The 15,191-nt window shown below is 60.4% G+C and overlaps 7 protein-coding genes across 7 annotated transcripts; 6 read left to right on the forward strand and 1 right to left on the reverse strand.

Moving 5' to 3' along the window:
- Nucleotides 1–531: 531 nt before the first annotated feature.
- SPRG_02062 (hypothetical protein) lies at nt 532–2,116 on the forward strand. The gene has a single exon (XM_012340619.1). It carries the CDS (start codon nt 547–549, stop codon nt 2,071–2,073), a length of 1,527 nt encoding a protein of 508 aa, XP_012196009.1. The 5' UTR covers nt 532–546; the 3' UTR covers nt 2,074–2,116.
- Nucleotides 2,117–3,404: 1,288 nt separating this feature from the next.
- Nucleotides 3,405–4,382, forward strand: SPRG_02063 (hypothetical protein; the record flags this gene model as incomplete). The annotated part of the gene is made up of 1 exon (XM_012340620.1): nt 3,405–4,382. One exon carries the CDS (start codon nt 3,405–3,407, stop codon nt 4,380–4,382), a length of 978 nt encoding a protein of 325 aa, XP_012196010.1.
- Nucleotides 4,383–4,828: 446 nt separating this feature from the next.
- On the forward strand, nt 4,829–5,917 carry SPRG_02064 (hypothetical protein; the record flags this gene model as incomplete). The annotated part of the gene is made up of 1 exon (XM_012340621.1): nt 4,829–5,917. The coding sequence occupies one exon, from the start codon at nt 4,829–4,831 to the stop codon at nt 5,915–5,917; it is 1,089 nt and encodes a 362-aa protein (XP_012196011.1).
- Nucleotides 5,918–6,394: 477 nt separating this feature from the next.
- Nucleotides 6,395–8,457, forward strand: SPRG_02065 (hypothetical protein; the record flags this gene model as incomplete). The annotated part of the gene is made up of 2 exons (XM_012340622.1): nt 6,395–7,954; nt 8,065–8,457. Exons 1-2 carry the CDS (start codon nt 6,401–6,403, stop codon nt 8,455–8,457), a joined length of 1,947 nt encoding a protein of 648 aa, XP_012196012.1. The 5' UTR covers nt 6,395–6,400.
- Nucleotides 8,458–9,270: 813 nt separating this feature from the next.
- Nucleotides 9,271–11,454, forward strand: SPRG_02066 (hypothetical protein; the record flags this gene model as incomplete). Its single annotated transcript, XM_012340623.1, has 1 exon — nt 9,271–11,454. The coding sequence occupies exon 1, from the start codon at nt 9,385–9,387 to the stop codon at nt 11,452–11,454; it is 2,070 nt and encodes a 689-aa protein (XP_012196013.1). The 5' UTR covers nt 9,271–9,384.
- A 332-nt stretch (nt 11,455–11,786) lies between these two features.
- Nucleotides 11,787–12,914, forward strand: SPRG_02067 (hypothetical protein). The gene is made up of 2 exons (XM_012340624.1): nt 11,787–12,492; nt 12,543–12,914. The coding sequence occupies exons 1-2, from the start codon at nt 11,808–11,810 to the stop codon at nt 12,842–12,844; spliced, it is 987 nt and encodes a 328-aa protein (XP_012196014.1). The 5' UTR covers nt 11,787–11,807; the 3' UTR covers nt 12,845–12,914.
- SPRG_02068 (hypothetical protein) lies at nt 12,866–15,081 on the reverse strand (the record flags this gene model as incomplete). The annotated part of the gene is made up of 10 exons (XM_012340625.1): nt 12,866–13,185; nt 13,232–13,344; nt 13,395–13,592; nt 13,642–13,698; nt 13,745–13,885; nt 13,933–14,136; nt 14,178–14,321; nt 14,378–14,497; nt 14,545–14,643; nt 14,692–15,081. The coding sequence occupies 10 exons, from the start codon at nt 15,079–15,081 to the stop codon at nt 12,915–12,917; spliced, it is 1,737 nt and encodes a 578-aa protein (XP_012196015.1). The 3' UTR covers nt 12,866–12,914.
- Nucleotides 15,082–15,191: the final 110 nt, after the last annotated feature.

Here is a 15,191-nt window from a genome sequence, read left to right on the forward strand (position 1 = left end):
GTCTCCAGGCCGCCAGACATAGTCTGCCACAGGCCTCCGAGCAACGCAGCTGCGAGTGCAGAATGACTCTGGATCGCCAGACCATACACAAGGCGGTGACACGACATGCGAGAGCACCGAAGCTAACAAACGCAACTACCCAGCGACAAGGCGGGTGCTTCCCGTCGGTGTTACCAAGAAGCTCAAAGGTTACCGGTATTATACTGGTACCACGGCCATGACCTTGGATACCAAGGGCCTTGCTCCTACGGGTACCTTAAAGCTCAATCCCCTACCCCTAAAGCGGCGTCTCCAATAACAACCGAGTTTTTCTCCAGGATATATTGTGAGTGATGGTAGCGCCGTGGCGTGGCGATAGCCCAGTACCCGTATACAATCGACTGGAAAGCTGCATCGGGCCAGTCGCGACCGGGGCTGGTTGGTGGGGCAAGGGAGGAGGTCGCCAGCGACCTTCATTCATGCCGGAAACACCGGCACTCACGCGCATCAACGCAGCTTGTAGCTACCCGGCACTCACTTTACCTTTTGCCTTGCAGCAGCAGCAGCATGAGCAGCTTTGCCGACGCCGCCAAGCAGCTCGCGTCGATGACGACGACGGCCAATGGCGCGCTCTCGCACGCATCGACCTCGAGTGCCCGCGTCGACTTGTTCTCGGGTGTGCTCCGGGGCACGGAAGAGGCGCGCATCCAGTCGCTTCTCGCCGCGTCCTACAAGGAAGACGCTCTGCACACGCTCAAGATTGTGGCCTACTTGCGCGACGTTCGCGGCGGCAAGGGCGAGCGCGAAGCCGGGCGCCGGGCGCTGCATTGGCTCGCTAAAAGCTACCCCGACGTGCTTTCGCACAACCTCGCGCACTACGTCAGTGTGTATGGCCGATTTGACGACCTTCTCGCCGTCATGGGCACGCCGTTGGAGACGACGGCGCTCGGTATTTGGGCCGACCAGCTCCGCAACGACCTCGACAACATGCGCAAGGACGAGAAGCAGCCCGTGAGTCTCTGCGCCAAGTGGGTGCCGTCCGAAAAGAAGGCAGCCGACAAGAAGACGCGCGTGCACGCCAAGCTCGCCAAGGTCATGGGGCTCTCGAGCGCCGACCTGCGCAAGACGTACCTCTCGCCGCTGCGGGCGCATTTGCAGCTCCTCGAGCGCCACATGTGTGCCAACGAATGGGACAAGATCGACTTGAGCGCCGTCCCGAGTGTCGCGATGCACATCCACGGCAAGCCCAACCACGCGTTCCAGCGCCATTTGCCCGAGACGTTTGCGACCTGGAAGGCCGGCTTGAAGACGGGCGAGACCAAGGTCAACGCGTCCGTGCTCTTCCCACACCAAGTCGTGTCGCAGTACTTTGGCCCGTACGACGCCATGGCCACCGATGTTGACCCGCTTCTCGAGGCACAGTGGACGGCGATGGTTGACCACGCCAAGGAGCTTGGCACGCTGAGCCGCACGGTTGTCATGTCGGACGTCTCGGGCTCCATGAACGGACTGCCCATGATGGTGTCGCTCGCGCTCGGCATCCTCGTCTCGTCGCTGGCCGCCGACGAGTACAAGGATCTCGTCATGACGTTCGACTCGACGCCAACCTTCTTCCACGTGCAAGGCGACTCGCTCTTGGCCAAGGTGCAGTGCCTCGCGGCGGCACCGTGGGGCGGGTCGACCAACTTTGTCGCGGCGCTCCGGCTCATCATTGCCCTTGGCGTCGACAAGCAGATTGCCCGCGAGAAGATGCCGCAAAAGCTCATTGTGATCTCTGACATGCAGTTTGACGAGGCCGACAACGCGTTCGAGACCAACTACGACGTGCTGAAATCGGAGTTTGCCGCCGCGGGCTACGACGTGCCGCAGGTCATCTTTTGGAACGTGAACGGCAGCAGCACGGACTTTCCGACGCTGAGCTCGGAAGCCAACGTGTCGCTCATCTCGGGCTACTCGCCGAGCGTCATGAAGGCGGCACTCGCAGGCACGAGCACGAGCCCGCTCCAGACGATGCTCACGGCGATTCTGGACGCGCGCTACGACTTGATTACGCTGCCGCCGTCTGATGATGACGACGACATGGAGATTGTCTAGTGTTTTATAAACAATGTTTCTATTTATACAAGGATTATCCGGATTCTGTGTCGGCGCGGCTTGTGTACACCATGCGCTCGAATTGTCATCTGCAACAGCTGTCAATATATGTCTCTGCATTTGCTTCGTAGTCCAAATTCGCAGCTGAAAAATGGATTGAGAAAAGGATTTGACGTGGTCGTGTGGAAGCCGGAGCGTCTCGAATACGAGACCTCCATGCGGCGCGAGTGCCAACGATCGAGCCGGAGCTACGCAGCGACGTGTGTTCCGGTCCGCGACTCGTTCGCTCCCGTGGGGTATCTCGACTTGGTCTTCATGAGGAACTCGAGATACCCCACTGGAGCGAACGAGTCGCGGACCGGAACACACGTCGCTGCGTAGCTCCGGATCGGTCGTTGGCACTCGCGCCGCATGGAGGTCTCGTATTCGAGACGCACCGGCTTCCACACAACCACGTCGCGGCGGGCGATGCTTTTGATCTCGGGATGCACCAGCTGCGATAGTACGACGACGCCGCTCATCGCCATCGCCGCTTGTCCTGGAGTTGTCATGTCTTCTTCTTCTTCTCGAGCGAAACCTGGTCGCTACTTGGTCGCTAAAGTCGACGTTGTGACCGTTTCCGCCTTCAAACGCCAGGCGAAGGGAGGCCGTACTCCCAAACACCGGCGTGTGTACTAAGAGGGGAATAGGGAACTAGATAGACCAACTGACTGCTGGAGCCCTGGGCACAGGCTCCTGTACAGTCCCATCCTAACGGTTTCTCGGTAGGACTATCTTACTGATAGATTGATACAAACGCATCGCCGTGTCTCGACCTAGTGGTTGTAGAGCTGTGCAGATACGAATATCCAGTGCTCAACCACTGTATGAGGCGTCTACTGCCACACTAGTGCAATTGTACGGTCTAGTGCAATAAGGATTTCTCGTATCGTACTACGGTACATGTAGCAAGTAATACAAGACACACGTCGACGATCGCTGGCCCCTCTAGCGCGTGTGCGTCTCATATCGCTGTTGCTGGAACACAACGACCGTGCTTCACTCGCTCCCCCTGGCCATCAAGACTGCGAAGCTCACATGCCTCTGTACTTCACGTCGCCCATGGCCACTCGTGCAGGCGTGTATTGGTTGTCGTCGGCGTCCCAAGGGTCAATAAAATGATCTATTGGCCCTTGGCGTACTCCTGTGGCGGACCGGTATACTAGTACGGTTGTAATATAGTAACAAATGGATTGGTTGTTGCTGCCGGGTTGTTGCGACATGATACTCCAATTTGGAGCCCCGTCAGCACTGCGCCGTCGGAGACATTTCCACATCGGCCACGCTTCACGATGCTGGCGACGTGGATGGATGCTAGCGGCCTCGTGCTACTCTCTGACGCGGGTCGCTCTATGAACTTGACCCGCCACGCCTACGCCATGCTCCTCGATGCGGCGCAAGCCAAGCTCGTCGACGATCACGACAAGGACCCTCGCGCCCATGCGGTCGCGCTGCTGGTCGCTGGCGTCATGGCCATCGTCGTCGGCTGCATGGCCATGCGCTGTCGGCGCGCTGTGCTCGCGTCCGTGGCGTACATCATCGTGCTCGGCGTCTTCTGCTTCGTCACGGGCAGCGATCCGTTCGCGCCTCTCGCCGTCCTTTTCGCCGTCAGTCTCGTCGCGGTCCTCGCACGCTCGGAAGCCCATTTGACGCATGCGCTGCTGCTTCCACTGGCTGCGGGCCTTCGCGTCTTCTCAACGTACTGCGTGGACGGTCTACATACAGGCGCGACGACACGCCTCGATTTCGTTGTCGACGCCACGGGCCTCGACGCGAGCGTTCTTCTCACTGCCTTGGCACTCAGCAGCGCCGGCATCTACTGCTACAGCGGTCGCTTACTCAAGCGCTCGTTTGTCTTTGCCTCTCTCGCGGTCGTGCTCGGCGCATGGCTCTCGGTCGTCTACGCACTCGGGCTGGCGTGCCTCCTCACGTGGTTGCAAAAGTTTGGCTGGGCATTGCTGGCGTTGGTATTTCTCGTTGAGTTTGCGTTCGCCGCCATGCCAACGACGCCCGTGGTCTTGCTGCTTCGCGACGTCGGCGGCCTCTACGTGCTCGCCGTTGCGGGGCGGCGACAGCTGGTCAAGCTACTGACCATCGGCCACGACGGTGTCATTTTGGGCGCCGTCGCGATCCCTTGCTATGGTCTCGTCAACGATATCGTCCGCGTGATGACTGGATACGAAATCCCAGGCATTCTCACGGGGGCTCTCCTCGGATTCGCCCTCATGCGCTTATCCAAGCAAGCTACGCAGGAGGCGGCGGGAAATTAAGATGAAACGCGTTATAAAATACGTTTATCATGTTGTCAATTATTGTACATTGACAGTGTGAGGCAGGTCTTTGCCGCTCTCGACATTGAGCCAAGGAAAACCACGCACTGAAATCGCAAGGAAGCGATGACGTGTTTGATGGCAACACGGACGAGGGAATGGTGATGGGCTAGATGACATGTTAAACCTCCTATCATTTAACCTTTTCAAGGAAAACGCGTCTTTTCCCACGGGCTGGTGTTTTTCCGCAACGCCAACCGTATTGAACGTGTTGGTACAGGAAGGCCTTATCCACCCCGCTTCGTGCCATGGCCAAGGTCGCCTTGGCGTCGATAATACAACGAAGCCGAACGACAACCCAGCAGCACAACCGAGCGCCAACATCTGTCCTTTCCATCCGGATAACGCACTCACAATCGGCAATGCCAGTTTGCCTTTCGACGATAATGGCGTCCTGGCTCGTCGACGCCAAGGGCCTCGCGTTCGTCTCGCACACCGAGAGGTCGGTCAACCGCACCTTCACAGCCTACGACACGTGGCTCAACGATACGCGCAAGGCGGTATTGGACCCGGTCGAGAAGCCGCTGCTAGGCTACCTCGCGACGCTCGCGCTCACGGCAGCCGCCGCCGTGCTTATCGGGCGCTACGCGTACCGCTACAAACGCACCTTTGTGTTTAGCGCCGTGTACCTTGTCATCCTCGGTGCGCTGCCCGTGTGTCTGCCCGGCCTCGTTGAAGACGACGCGCCGTTCGCCGTCGTGGCAGTCGGCCTCGCGCTGGCGGGCGCCGTCGCCTTGACGACCTCGATGCGTCTCTCGCTCATGGTTCTGTACGCGCCCTTGATGTACACGTTTTTCCGTTCGCTCATTGGCAAGTACATTGGATGGCTCTTGGCGTCCTCGTCGACGATGCTCGCCATGTTGCCCGTCGACCTCGATGCATGCGTCCCCCTCGGCGCCGTTGCGCTTCTCAGCGCGGGTGTCTACAGCTACGACGGCCGGTACAGCCTCGAGATCGAGCGCACCTTCCTCTTCGGGTGCCTTCTCGCTTCGGCGACCGCTGCGCCACTCACGGGTTCGTTCTCACTCTGGGCCCTGGCCCTGGCCTGCGCGATGGCGGTCGTCGGGACGTATCTGCGCCAGATTGGCTGGACCGTGCTCTGGTCCCTGCTGCTGTACCAGCTGCTGGAAATCGCCGTCCCGAGTGTCCCCGTGCTCTTGATCTGCCGGGACGTGGCCTGCTTTGGCTTGATCGTGCCGGTAATGCGCCTCGTCATCACGACCAACGACGGGATCCACGACCTTCTTAGCTACGTCATCACGTGCCTTGTGACGCCGGCGTGTGCTCGCTACGTCATGGACGTCCTTGTCGCGATGACTGGCTGGAAAGCGCTCGAGGCGCTGACGCTCTGGGTCGGGCTCGGCGCCTACTTTTACGTCATCATGCAGCCCGACTTTGCAGCTCCCAAGAGCCCCGAGAGTCGCGAGGACGACGACGATGCGAGTGACGCGCCCACCGCCGATAGCATCGTCTAGTACATGTAGTATGTTAAATTATTTCCGTGTCGTCGATTTAACAGTTGTGTGAAGGAAGCGCGTCGCCGGTGGGCCAGCATGACCAGATGGGCCGTCTGTCCAAGTGCCTCAGAAGGCACTCAGAGTACGATGGCAGTCGTGGCGCAGCTGGACGAGGGGCCATAGAGCGGCACTGCGACGAGCCAAGTGAAAAGCTACCCCACGCCTGAGAATCATCGTCGTTTTGCACCCATCGTCCCTCGGCCATGCGGGATGACGCCCGAGCGCCCAGCAAGGCTATCCTAGCGCAGGCGTCCCACCAAGTGTCTGCCATTCGTGCGCGACCCAAGATTTTGATTCGAGTTGTCAACAGCATTATCTATCATCTCCTCGATGCGTCACTGGAGTGTACATGGGTTTCATGGGTCCAACTTGAACCTCCGACGTCGCGCCATCTGGTTTGACCTTGACGATGCGCCTCCTCGTTATTCTTGCATTTGCACCATGGGCGTCGCTTCCAACCCGCTTCTCGACGACTGGTCGTCGCAGCCCTTCTCGCTCCCGCCCTTTGAGGCCATTGAGGCGAGCCACTTTGAACCCGCGCTCGCGGTTGCTCAAGACGCGTTTCTTGGTGAGCTAAAGGCCATCGTCGAGAGCCATGACGACGCCACGTTTACCAACACGGTCGTCGCGTACGATCGGGCGGGTCGCCTCTTTCACAACGTCCTCGCTGTCTTCCACAACCTCTCGGCGTCGTGCTCGACGCCCGAGCTGCAGGCCGTGCAGCGGCAGCTCGCAGGGCCTCTCGCGTCCTTCTTTTCTCAAATTACGACGTATCCCGGCCTCTTTGAGCGCATCGATGCGGTGTACCACGCCCGCGACGCCTTTGCCGGCGAAGACCTTCGCCTCATCGAGCGCATTCACTTGGACTTTGTCCGGTCCGGCGCTCGCTTTGACAAGGAAACGCAGGCTCGCTACACGGAGGTGCTCCAGGACCTCGCGACACTCACGACGACGTTCAACCAGAACCTCTTGACGGACGAGACGGACTTTACAATCGAGCTCTCGGAAGCCGAGATGGACGGCTGCACGCCCGATATCATTGCGTCCGCCAAGCAAAACGCCGCCGACCGTGGTTACGGCGATGACGTCTACGTGGTCACGGTCGCCCGGTCGATGGTCGAGCCGTTCTTGTCGAGTGCCACCAACAGCGCTGCCCGCGAGAAGGTCTTCCGCGCGTTTACGTCCCGCGGCGAGCTCTCGCCCGAGCGCGACAACAACCAAGTTGCAAAGCAGATCCTTAAGCTCCGCATCGAGCAAGCCAAGGCCCACGGCTACAAGACGTTTGCCGACTACCAGACGAGCGACACTATGGCCAAGACGCCGGAAGCCGTCAGCGAACTCCTCAACCGCGTCTGGGACCTCGCCAAGGTCGCGGCCAACCGCGAGCGCGAAGCCCTTGAAGAGTACGCGGCCTCGATTGGCGACAGCAGTGTCGTCGAGGCGTGGGACTGGCGCTACTACTCGGAGAAGGTTCGCCAGCTCCGGTACGATGTCGATGAAGCGACGCTCAAGCCGTACTTTAGCCTCGATCGCATGGTCGAAGCCGTCTTTGACGTGGCGTTCCACCTCTTTGGCCTGCGTTTTATCCTGCGTGAAGACATCAAGGCGTACCACCCGGACGTCAAGGTCTACGAGGTGCGCGAGACGACGGCCGATGACGACAACAAGCTTGTGGCGATCTTCCTGCACGACAACTATGCTCGCAAGGGGAAGCGCAGTGGAGCGTGGATGAGTGAGTTCCGCACGCAGAGCCGCAATGTCGACGACCAGGGCACGAACGTCATCCCGGTCATCATCAACAACAACAACTTTGTCAAGGGCGAGCCGACGCTCCTTAGCTTCCGCAACTGCGTCACGCTCTTCCACGAGTTTGGTCACGGCTGCCACGGCATGCTCTCGGACGTCAAGTACAACCGCCTCGCCGGCACCGCCGTGGCGCGCGACTTTGTCGAGCTGCCGTCCAAGCTCATGGAGCACTGGGTCTCGGAGCCCGAGGTACTTAAGAAGCACGCTCGCCACTACGAGACGGACGAGCCGATTCCCGATGATCTCCTCGACAAGATGATGGCAGCCGCGACCTTTGGCAAGGCTTTGCGACGGCCGAGGGCGCGGTGTGTGCGCTCATGGACCAGACGTTGCACCAGCTCGACGACGTCGAGAACCTCGACTTGGCCGCCTTCGAGACGACCGAGCTCGCCAACCTCGAGATGCCGCGCGGTATCGTCATGCGCCACCGGTTTCCGCAGTTTGCGCATTTGTTTAGCGGCGACATGTATGCGGCCGCCTACTACGTGTACCTCTGGGCCGAAGTCCTCGACTCGGACGCGTTCGAGGCTTTCCTCGACGCCGGCGACATCTTTGACAGCGCGACGGCCAAGCGCGTGCGTGAAAACATCTACTCGACGGGCAACTCGGTGCACCCGATGGACGCGTACCGGGCGTTCCGTGGCCGCCCGCCCGTGATCGAACCCATGCTCAAGAAGAAGGGGCTGCTTTGAAGCGGATTGATGCGTTGGCGCGTAATCAGGTGGCGTAGCGTGATTGGTCAAAAAGGTGTCCATTGTGTCCAATCTGAATCAGAAATGGTTGCCGTTGTGCCGGGCGGGGGGACATGTCTGCAAGCAGCCCGCTTTCTTTCGGGTTCCTCACCGCTCTCGTCGGCTGCTCGATTCATTTCTTAGTCTTCGTGCCGCTGGGTGCATGAGAGTCGAGCAAGGAAGGATCCATTGCCGCTTGTCTCGGTCACTCTGTCTTTAGCAAGGGGCTGCCAGTCGACGCTTGCATCCTTTATCCAGGCGTCTCTAGCATCCCCGACGCAAAGATAGGAACGTCCGTTGTCTGCTTGTGCTAGGAGTTATAGGTATCCAACCCTCAATGCGCTGGGCTACTCTGAACCGCCCTACGAGTACCGGTAGTAGGAAGTAATACAAGAACTGGTTTCTTGGGTGCTGGCTCGGATTGACAGCAAAAGATCGCTCCCGGCTTTGGTTTCCGGTATTGCCCCAGTTTGCTGCCTCGGCAGCGTCCCGTGCGCACATGCACATACCGGCAATGCTTCGTTTGCTTGAATCATCTCAAGACGTAGAGGCCAAAGCTGTTGGAGGTAGAGACCGTAAAGACCCGGGCTCCATAGCAAGGTGAGTCATCCAACCTAACCCTCCTGGCTCGGTCGTTCATTGCCGTAGCTTCTTATCCGGTAGTTTCGGCACGATATCGGTATTTGCAGCATATTATCCGGAAAGAAAGGGTGCAGCCAAGAGGATGGCGTGCGTCGCCCCGCCTGCGCCTGTCTAAGTGCCATTTGGTGTTGTCTTTGGTCCAGCGCGACGCCAGCCACCATCTTTCGCCGGGCTCTCTTCGCATCCAAGGCGACGTCGAGTCTCCTGCTGCATTCTTCAATTCGCCACTCGAGACACATCCGCAGCATGGCCACAGCCCAGAACAACCCGCTCCTCGCCGACTGGTCGTCGCAGCCGTTCGAGCTGCCGCCGTTCGAGCTCATTGAGGCGAGCCACTTCAAGCCCGCGATCGAGGCTGCGCAAGCCGCGCAGCTCGAGGAGCTCCGCCAGATCGCCGAGAACCCGGACGAGGCCACGTTCGAGAACACGATCGTCATGTTCGACCGCAGCGGCGCGCTCTACGCCAAGGTCCTTGGCGTCTTCTACAACCTCACGTCGTCGTGCTCGCCGCCCGAGCTCCAGGCCGTCGAGATGGAGCTCGCGGGTCCCCTCGCCGGCTACCAGTCCAAGGTCACGACGTTTCCCGGCCTCTTTGAGCGCATCGACGCGGTGTACCACGCCCGCGACGCCTTTGCCGGCGAAGACCTTCGCCTCATCGAGCGCATTCACTTGGACTTTGTCCGGTCCGGCGCTCGCTTTGACAAGGAAACGCAGGCTCGCTACAACGACATCATGCAGCAGCTGGCCGAGCTCACGACCAAGTTCAGCCAGAACGTCATGACCGACGAGTCGGAAGTCACAATCGAGCTCTCGGAGGCCGAGATGGACGGGTGTCCCGACGACATCATTGCGTCCGCCAAGCAAAACGCGGTCGACCGCAACGCTGCCGACGGCGTCTACATCGTCACGCTTAGCCGCTCGATGGTCGAGCCCTTCCTCACGTACGCCAAGGACCGAGCGGTGCGCGAGAAGGTCTTCCGCGCGTTCACGTCCCGCGGCGAGCTCTCGCCCGAGCGTGACAACAACACGATTGCGATCGAGATTCTCAAGCTCCGCATCGAGCAGGCGCAGGCCCACGGCTACAAGACGTTTGCCGACTACCAGACGAGCGACACGATGGCCAAGACGCCGGAAGCCGTCAGCGAACTCCTCAACCGCGTCTGGGCGCCGGCCAAGGTCGCGGCCAACCGCGAGCGCGAAGCCCTTGAAGAGTACGCGGCCTCGATCGGCGACGAAGCCCACGTCGAAGCGTGGGACTGGCGCTACTACTCGGAGAAGGTTCGCCAGCTCCGGTACGACATTGACGAGTCGATGGTCAAGCCGTACTTTAGCCTCGATCGCATGGTCGAAGCCGTCTTTGACGTGGCGTTCCACCTCTTTGGCCTGCGTTTTATCCTGCGTGAAGACATCAAGGCGTACCACCCGGACGTCAAGGTCTACGAGGTGCGCGAGACGACGGCCGATGACGACGACAAGCTTGTGGCGATCTTCCTGCACGACAACTTTTGCCGCCCGTTCAAGGCTGGCGGTGCGTGGATGAGTGAGTTCCGCACGCAGGGCCGCAACGTCGACGACCAGGGCACGAACGTCATCCCGGTCATCATCAACAACAACAACTTCGTCAAGGGCGCTGAGGGCGAACCGACGCTGCTCTCGTTTGACGACTGCATTACGCTCTTCCACGAGTTTGGTCATGGCTGCCACGGCATGCTCTCGGACGTCAAGTACAACCGTCTCGCCGGTACCGCCGTCCTCTCGGACTTTGTCGAGCTCCCGTCCCAGCTCATGGAGCACTGGGTCTCGGAGCCCGAGGTGCTTAAGAAGCACGCTCGCCACTACGAGACGGACGAGCCGATCCCGCAGAGCCTCCTCGACAAGCTCATTGCCGCTGCCAAGTTTGATCAGGGCTTTGGTACCGTCGAGTACATGGCGTGTGCGCTCATGGACCAGAAGCTCCACCAGCTCGACTCGGTGGACGGCCTCGACATGCTTGCGTTCGAGAAGGCGGAGCTCGCCAACCTCGAGATGCCGACGGGGATCGTCATGCGCCACCGCATCCCGCACTTTACGCACCTCTTTGCGAGCTCGGGCTACGCGGCGCTCTACTACGTGTACCTCTGGGCCGAAGTCCTCGACGCGGATGCGTTCGACGCGTTCTTGGAGTCGGGCGACGTCTTTGACAGCGCGACGGCCAAGCGTGTGCGTGAAAACATCTACTCGACGGGCAACTCGGTGCACCCGATGGACGCGTACCGGGCGTTCCGTGGCCGCGACCCGGTGATCGAACCCATGCTCAAGAAGAAGGGTCTTGTCTAAATATCCCAATACACCACCTTGCGTTATTAGTTCAGTGCGCTCGTCCCATGCCGGCGCTCTCGCGTTCGTTCGGTCGATGGTTCCTGCAACGGCCAACTCGGCGAGGTTTAGGGTCCATGAGCCGTTTCCTATCAGTTGGTGTCGTGACAGACAAGTTTCGAGGCGATTTGAGCAGTTAGTCGTGGCAGTTGTGCGCACCAAGCGGCACCGTTTCGGATGTACCCCACGTGGCGTGTCCCGCACCGGCAGCCAATTGGGCGGCGCAACCGCCGGCGCCATTTTGATGCACCGGCCGCGCGCCGTTGGCGACGGCCATGGGCCGTCCGAGCGCAGTGCCACATTTGCAAGGCAGCATGGACGACAATAGCTTTGTCAAGTCGTTTTTTGCTGAAGACATTGTGCGGAGGTCGTCGCCGCTCGAGCTATCGACGCCGACGGACTTGACCTTTCAGCCGGAGGACTCGGACTTCTTTGACGAGTATCCGCTCATTGATGACGACGACGTCAAGCATGAAGGCGAGAACCACGATCTTTTCGAGCCGCTGGACCCGCTCCTCTCGACGCCCGTGCTGCAGAAAGCCGACCTCGCGTTCTTCTCGTTTCCGTCGAGCCCCGCGTTTGAGGTGCGGGGGCCGCAGCCCGCCTACTATCATAACCACTACAACAGCATGATCCACACGCTTCCACCAAACTACCACGCCAGCAGCGTACCCCATCCTCCGCCTCCTGCGACCACGCACCATCGAAGTAGTAGTACAATGCAGCAGCCGGCCATCTACCCGAGCGCGATGATGCCGCCACTGTACAAGCCGCCGCCGCCCGTCTTGCCTCTCATGCGCTCGTACTCGCACCCGATGAAGCCTGCGCCCGTGCCGATCACAACGACCAAGATCCCCGTGCAGCGGTCGGCGACGGTGCCGACGACTGCGAGGGAGCTCGACGACGTCGCGAACTCGTTCAAATCCAAAGGCAAGCGCTGTACGACCGCAGGCTGTACGCGCCGCGCGCAGTCCAACAATCGCTGCAAAGCCCACGGTGGTAAGCTCCCTCCGATACCGATGCGACGACGGCAAGCCATTCTTGCGTAGGGGGCGCGCGGTGCCAGTTTCAGGGGTGCCCCAAGAGTTCGCAAGGCGGTGGCTACTGCCGGGCGCACGGCGGCGGCAAGAAGTGCGAGTTTGAAGGGTGCACGAAAGGCCAGCAGCGCAAGGGCTTTTGCTACGCCCACGGCGGCATCCGCAAGTGCAAGCACGCCCATTGCGACAAGAAGGACCGTGGAAACGGGTACTGCATCGCGCACGGTGGCGGCAAGCGCTGCTCGGTCGACGACTGCGTCAACGCAGTCCGGAAAGGCCGGTTTTGCCGCGTTCACATGCCCGACGACGGCTAAGTAGACCGCGTGTAAACGAGGGTACACACACATGTGGTTGCGTTTTGGCCACATCGTTGTTGGAATCGACTTATTGCGTCTTCTTGAGCGGGTCGTGGCGCGCAAAGACCGAGAGACACGCCGAGAGGAGCGTGCGGAGGACGACGGCGACGCCGCAGAGGACGGCGCCGTACACCGCGTACACATCCAAGAGGTACGTCTTGAGCAGCGGCTGCGTCTCGCGTGCGGGGATCCAGCCCGCCGTGCCGCGGGCCGCGACTGCTTCGATGGCATCGACGGCCGCATCGACACCGCCCCCCGTCGACAAGAGCCCACCGACGCGCTCGGCAGCATGTGCAAACCTAGTCACGGTAGCATGTAGCCCATTGCAATGGAGGCAGAATGTACCGGTCGTGCGAGAGGAGGAGGTCGCTGGCAAAGTGGAGGCTCGCGGCGGTCACCTTGTTCGCTTCGATCGCGACGCCGGCGCCTGCACGCACGACGCGGTCGGTAAACTCCGCCTAGTCGACGGAATAGGGATAGGGTAATAAAGCGCCGTCGTCAGTCGTACGTGTTCAGCAGAAAACGGGATCGAGAGGATCGGTGTGCCGGCCAGGAGCGCTGACTGGACCGCCGAGAAGCCACCCGACGTGACGAGGAACCGGACGTGGGTCGTATTGGGCACGTGAAGCGAGTGCGAGAGACTGAAAAACACATCCGAGGACGCGAGGAGGTCGCGCGTGACCTCGTCGTGCTGGAAGCTCTTGTGCTAACGACATCTTTTCCATCAGTTTTAGAAAAGAAAGACGGCACGATACCATGTCGGGCGACAGTTTCCAGATCGTCCGGCACTCGACATCGCGCAAGACCGTCATCTAGAAGCGAGGTCATGAGGCAACAGCAACAAGAAGAGGAACGTACAAGCAGCGACACCATGTCGGTGGAGAGAAGCACGTCGGCGCCAAAGTCCACCAGCACGACACACCCGTCGCGGTCGCGGCGCAGAAAGGCGTCGAGTTCGGGCGATGGCGATGGCGGCGACCCACTTGTGAGCGCACCCACCTACGCTCTGTCATGTGATCTGTCATTTCACGTCGGCCGTCGCGTACGAGGCGGTGCAGGGGCGACAACGGGCGCGGGTGTTCGAGGCCAAAGACCGTGTTGGTCAGAATGAGTCGCTCGCCGTAAATCGGCGTCGGCGACAGGGCAAACTCGGACCGGGCCTTGGCGAGCGAGGCGGCGACGGCGGCATTGCTGAGGCGAAACCGGAGTCGATGCAGCCCGTTGGCGCAGCGCTGCCACACCGTTTGCGTCTGCGTTCGAGATGAGAGAAGGGAGCGAGGTAGAGACGTACGGCCATGGGGTACCGAGAGAAAGGCGCAGGCACGTAAAAGGGCGGGTCGTCAATGTCGAGGAGTAGGAACGGGTTGTGGATGATGAAGGGAATCGAGAGGTTGTTGGCGACATCCATGGCTGCAAATGCGTACCGGTCCGCCACCTAAGGACATCCATATTGAGGCTTGTCACGATAGGTGGCAAGGCAGAGGGACGCACGACGATCGTGGGCGCGTCTTCGGTAAAGTCGGTGCGGAGCGGATGGAACATGGGCTTGTAGAACGACGCATAGTACTGCAATGACGCGAGGTAGCTCGAGTAGATGCCCACGTTGCCAACCTAGAGGCGCATGCGTCACGAGAGGCGCCGGCTGGTTGACGACGTACGGCGGACTTGAGCGTGAGGGCGTGCGGGATCGGCGATGGCATCGTGCCGAGCGAGATGAACTCGAGGCCGGGGAGGTCGCTGACCCAATTCCGACACATCTACACATCGGTATCGTCGGATCGCGACGTCCATTGATGCCTGCGTACCTCGGGTAATGCAAAGCTCACACGATGGCCTCGGCGAAGCAGCTCCTCGATGAGATGCTTCATGGGCAGCACCCGCTCGAGCACGGGAATGCTCACAAAGGACACGTAGCTCGGCGATGCAGCCGCCTCCGCCGTCGGCAAGCCCAGCCACGCGACGTGCTCGCTGAAAAGGTAGACCATCATGAAGGCGCAGAGCAGCAGGCAGAGCGGCAGCTTGAGGTGGCGCGAGAGGGCGGCAACGTGCTTGGTCGCGCAGGCCATGATGGCTCTGGCGGGCTCGGCGCCCATGCATGGCGTCGTCCAGGCCATCGCCGACCGCGGCTTGACGCGGACCTGCGTCACGCCGTTCCGGTAGAGTCGGCCTCCGCCCGCTCTACTCGCCGTCTCCATTGGGATTCTGGGATGCAGTTACGCGAGTATTTTAATTCGATCCTCAAATACACATACAAAATCTAGCGTCATCGCACGCATTTTTATTTGTCCCAAGGTTGTGGTGCATA

This window comes from Saprolegnia parasitica, assembly GCF_000151545.1.
Source record: "Saprolegnia parasitica CBS 223.65 unplaced genomic scaffold supercont2.5, whole genome shotgun sequence".
In the NCBI taxonomy this organism is placed as follows: domain Eukaryota; phylum Oomycota; class Saprolegniomycetes; order Saprolegniales; family Saprolegniaceae; genus Saprolegnia; species Saprolegnia parasitica.

What these genes read in the sequence shown, in the direction of transcription:
- SPRG_02062 (XM_012340619.1), top strand. Translation starts at nt 547, where the DNA reads ATGAGCAGCTTTGCCGACGCCGCCAAGCAGCTCGCGTCGATGACGACG.
- SPRG_02067 (XM_012340624.1), top strand. Translation starts at nt 11,808, where the DNA reads ATGGACGACAATAGCTTTGTCAAGTCGTTTTTTGCTGAAGACATTGTG. An exon ending in TCGCTGCAAAGCCCACGGTG is followed by an intron (nt 12,493 to 12,542) that starts GTAAGCTCCCTC and finishes ATTCTTGCGTAG; the next exon opens with GGGGCGCGCGGTGCCAGTTT.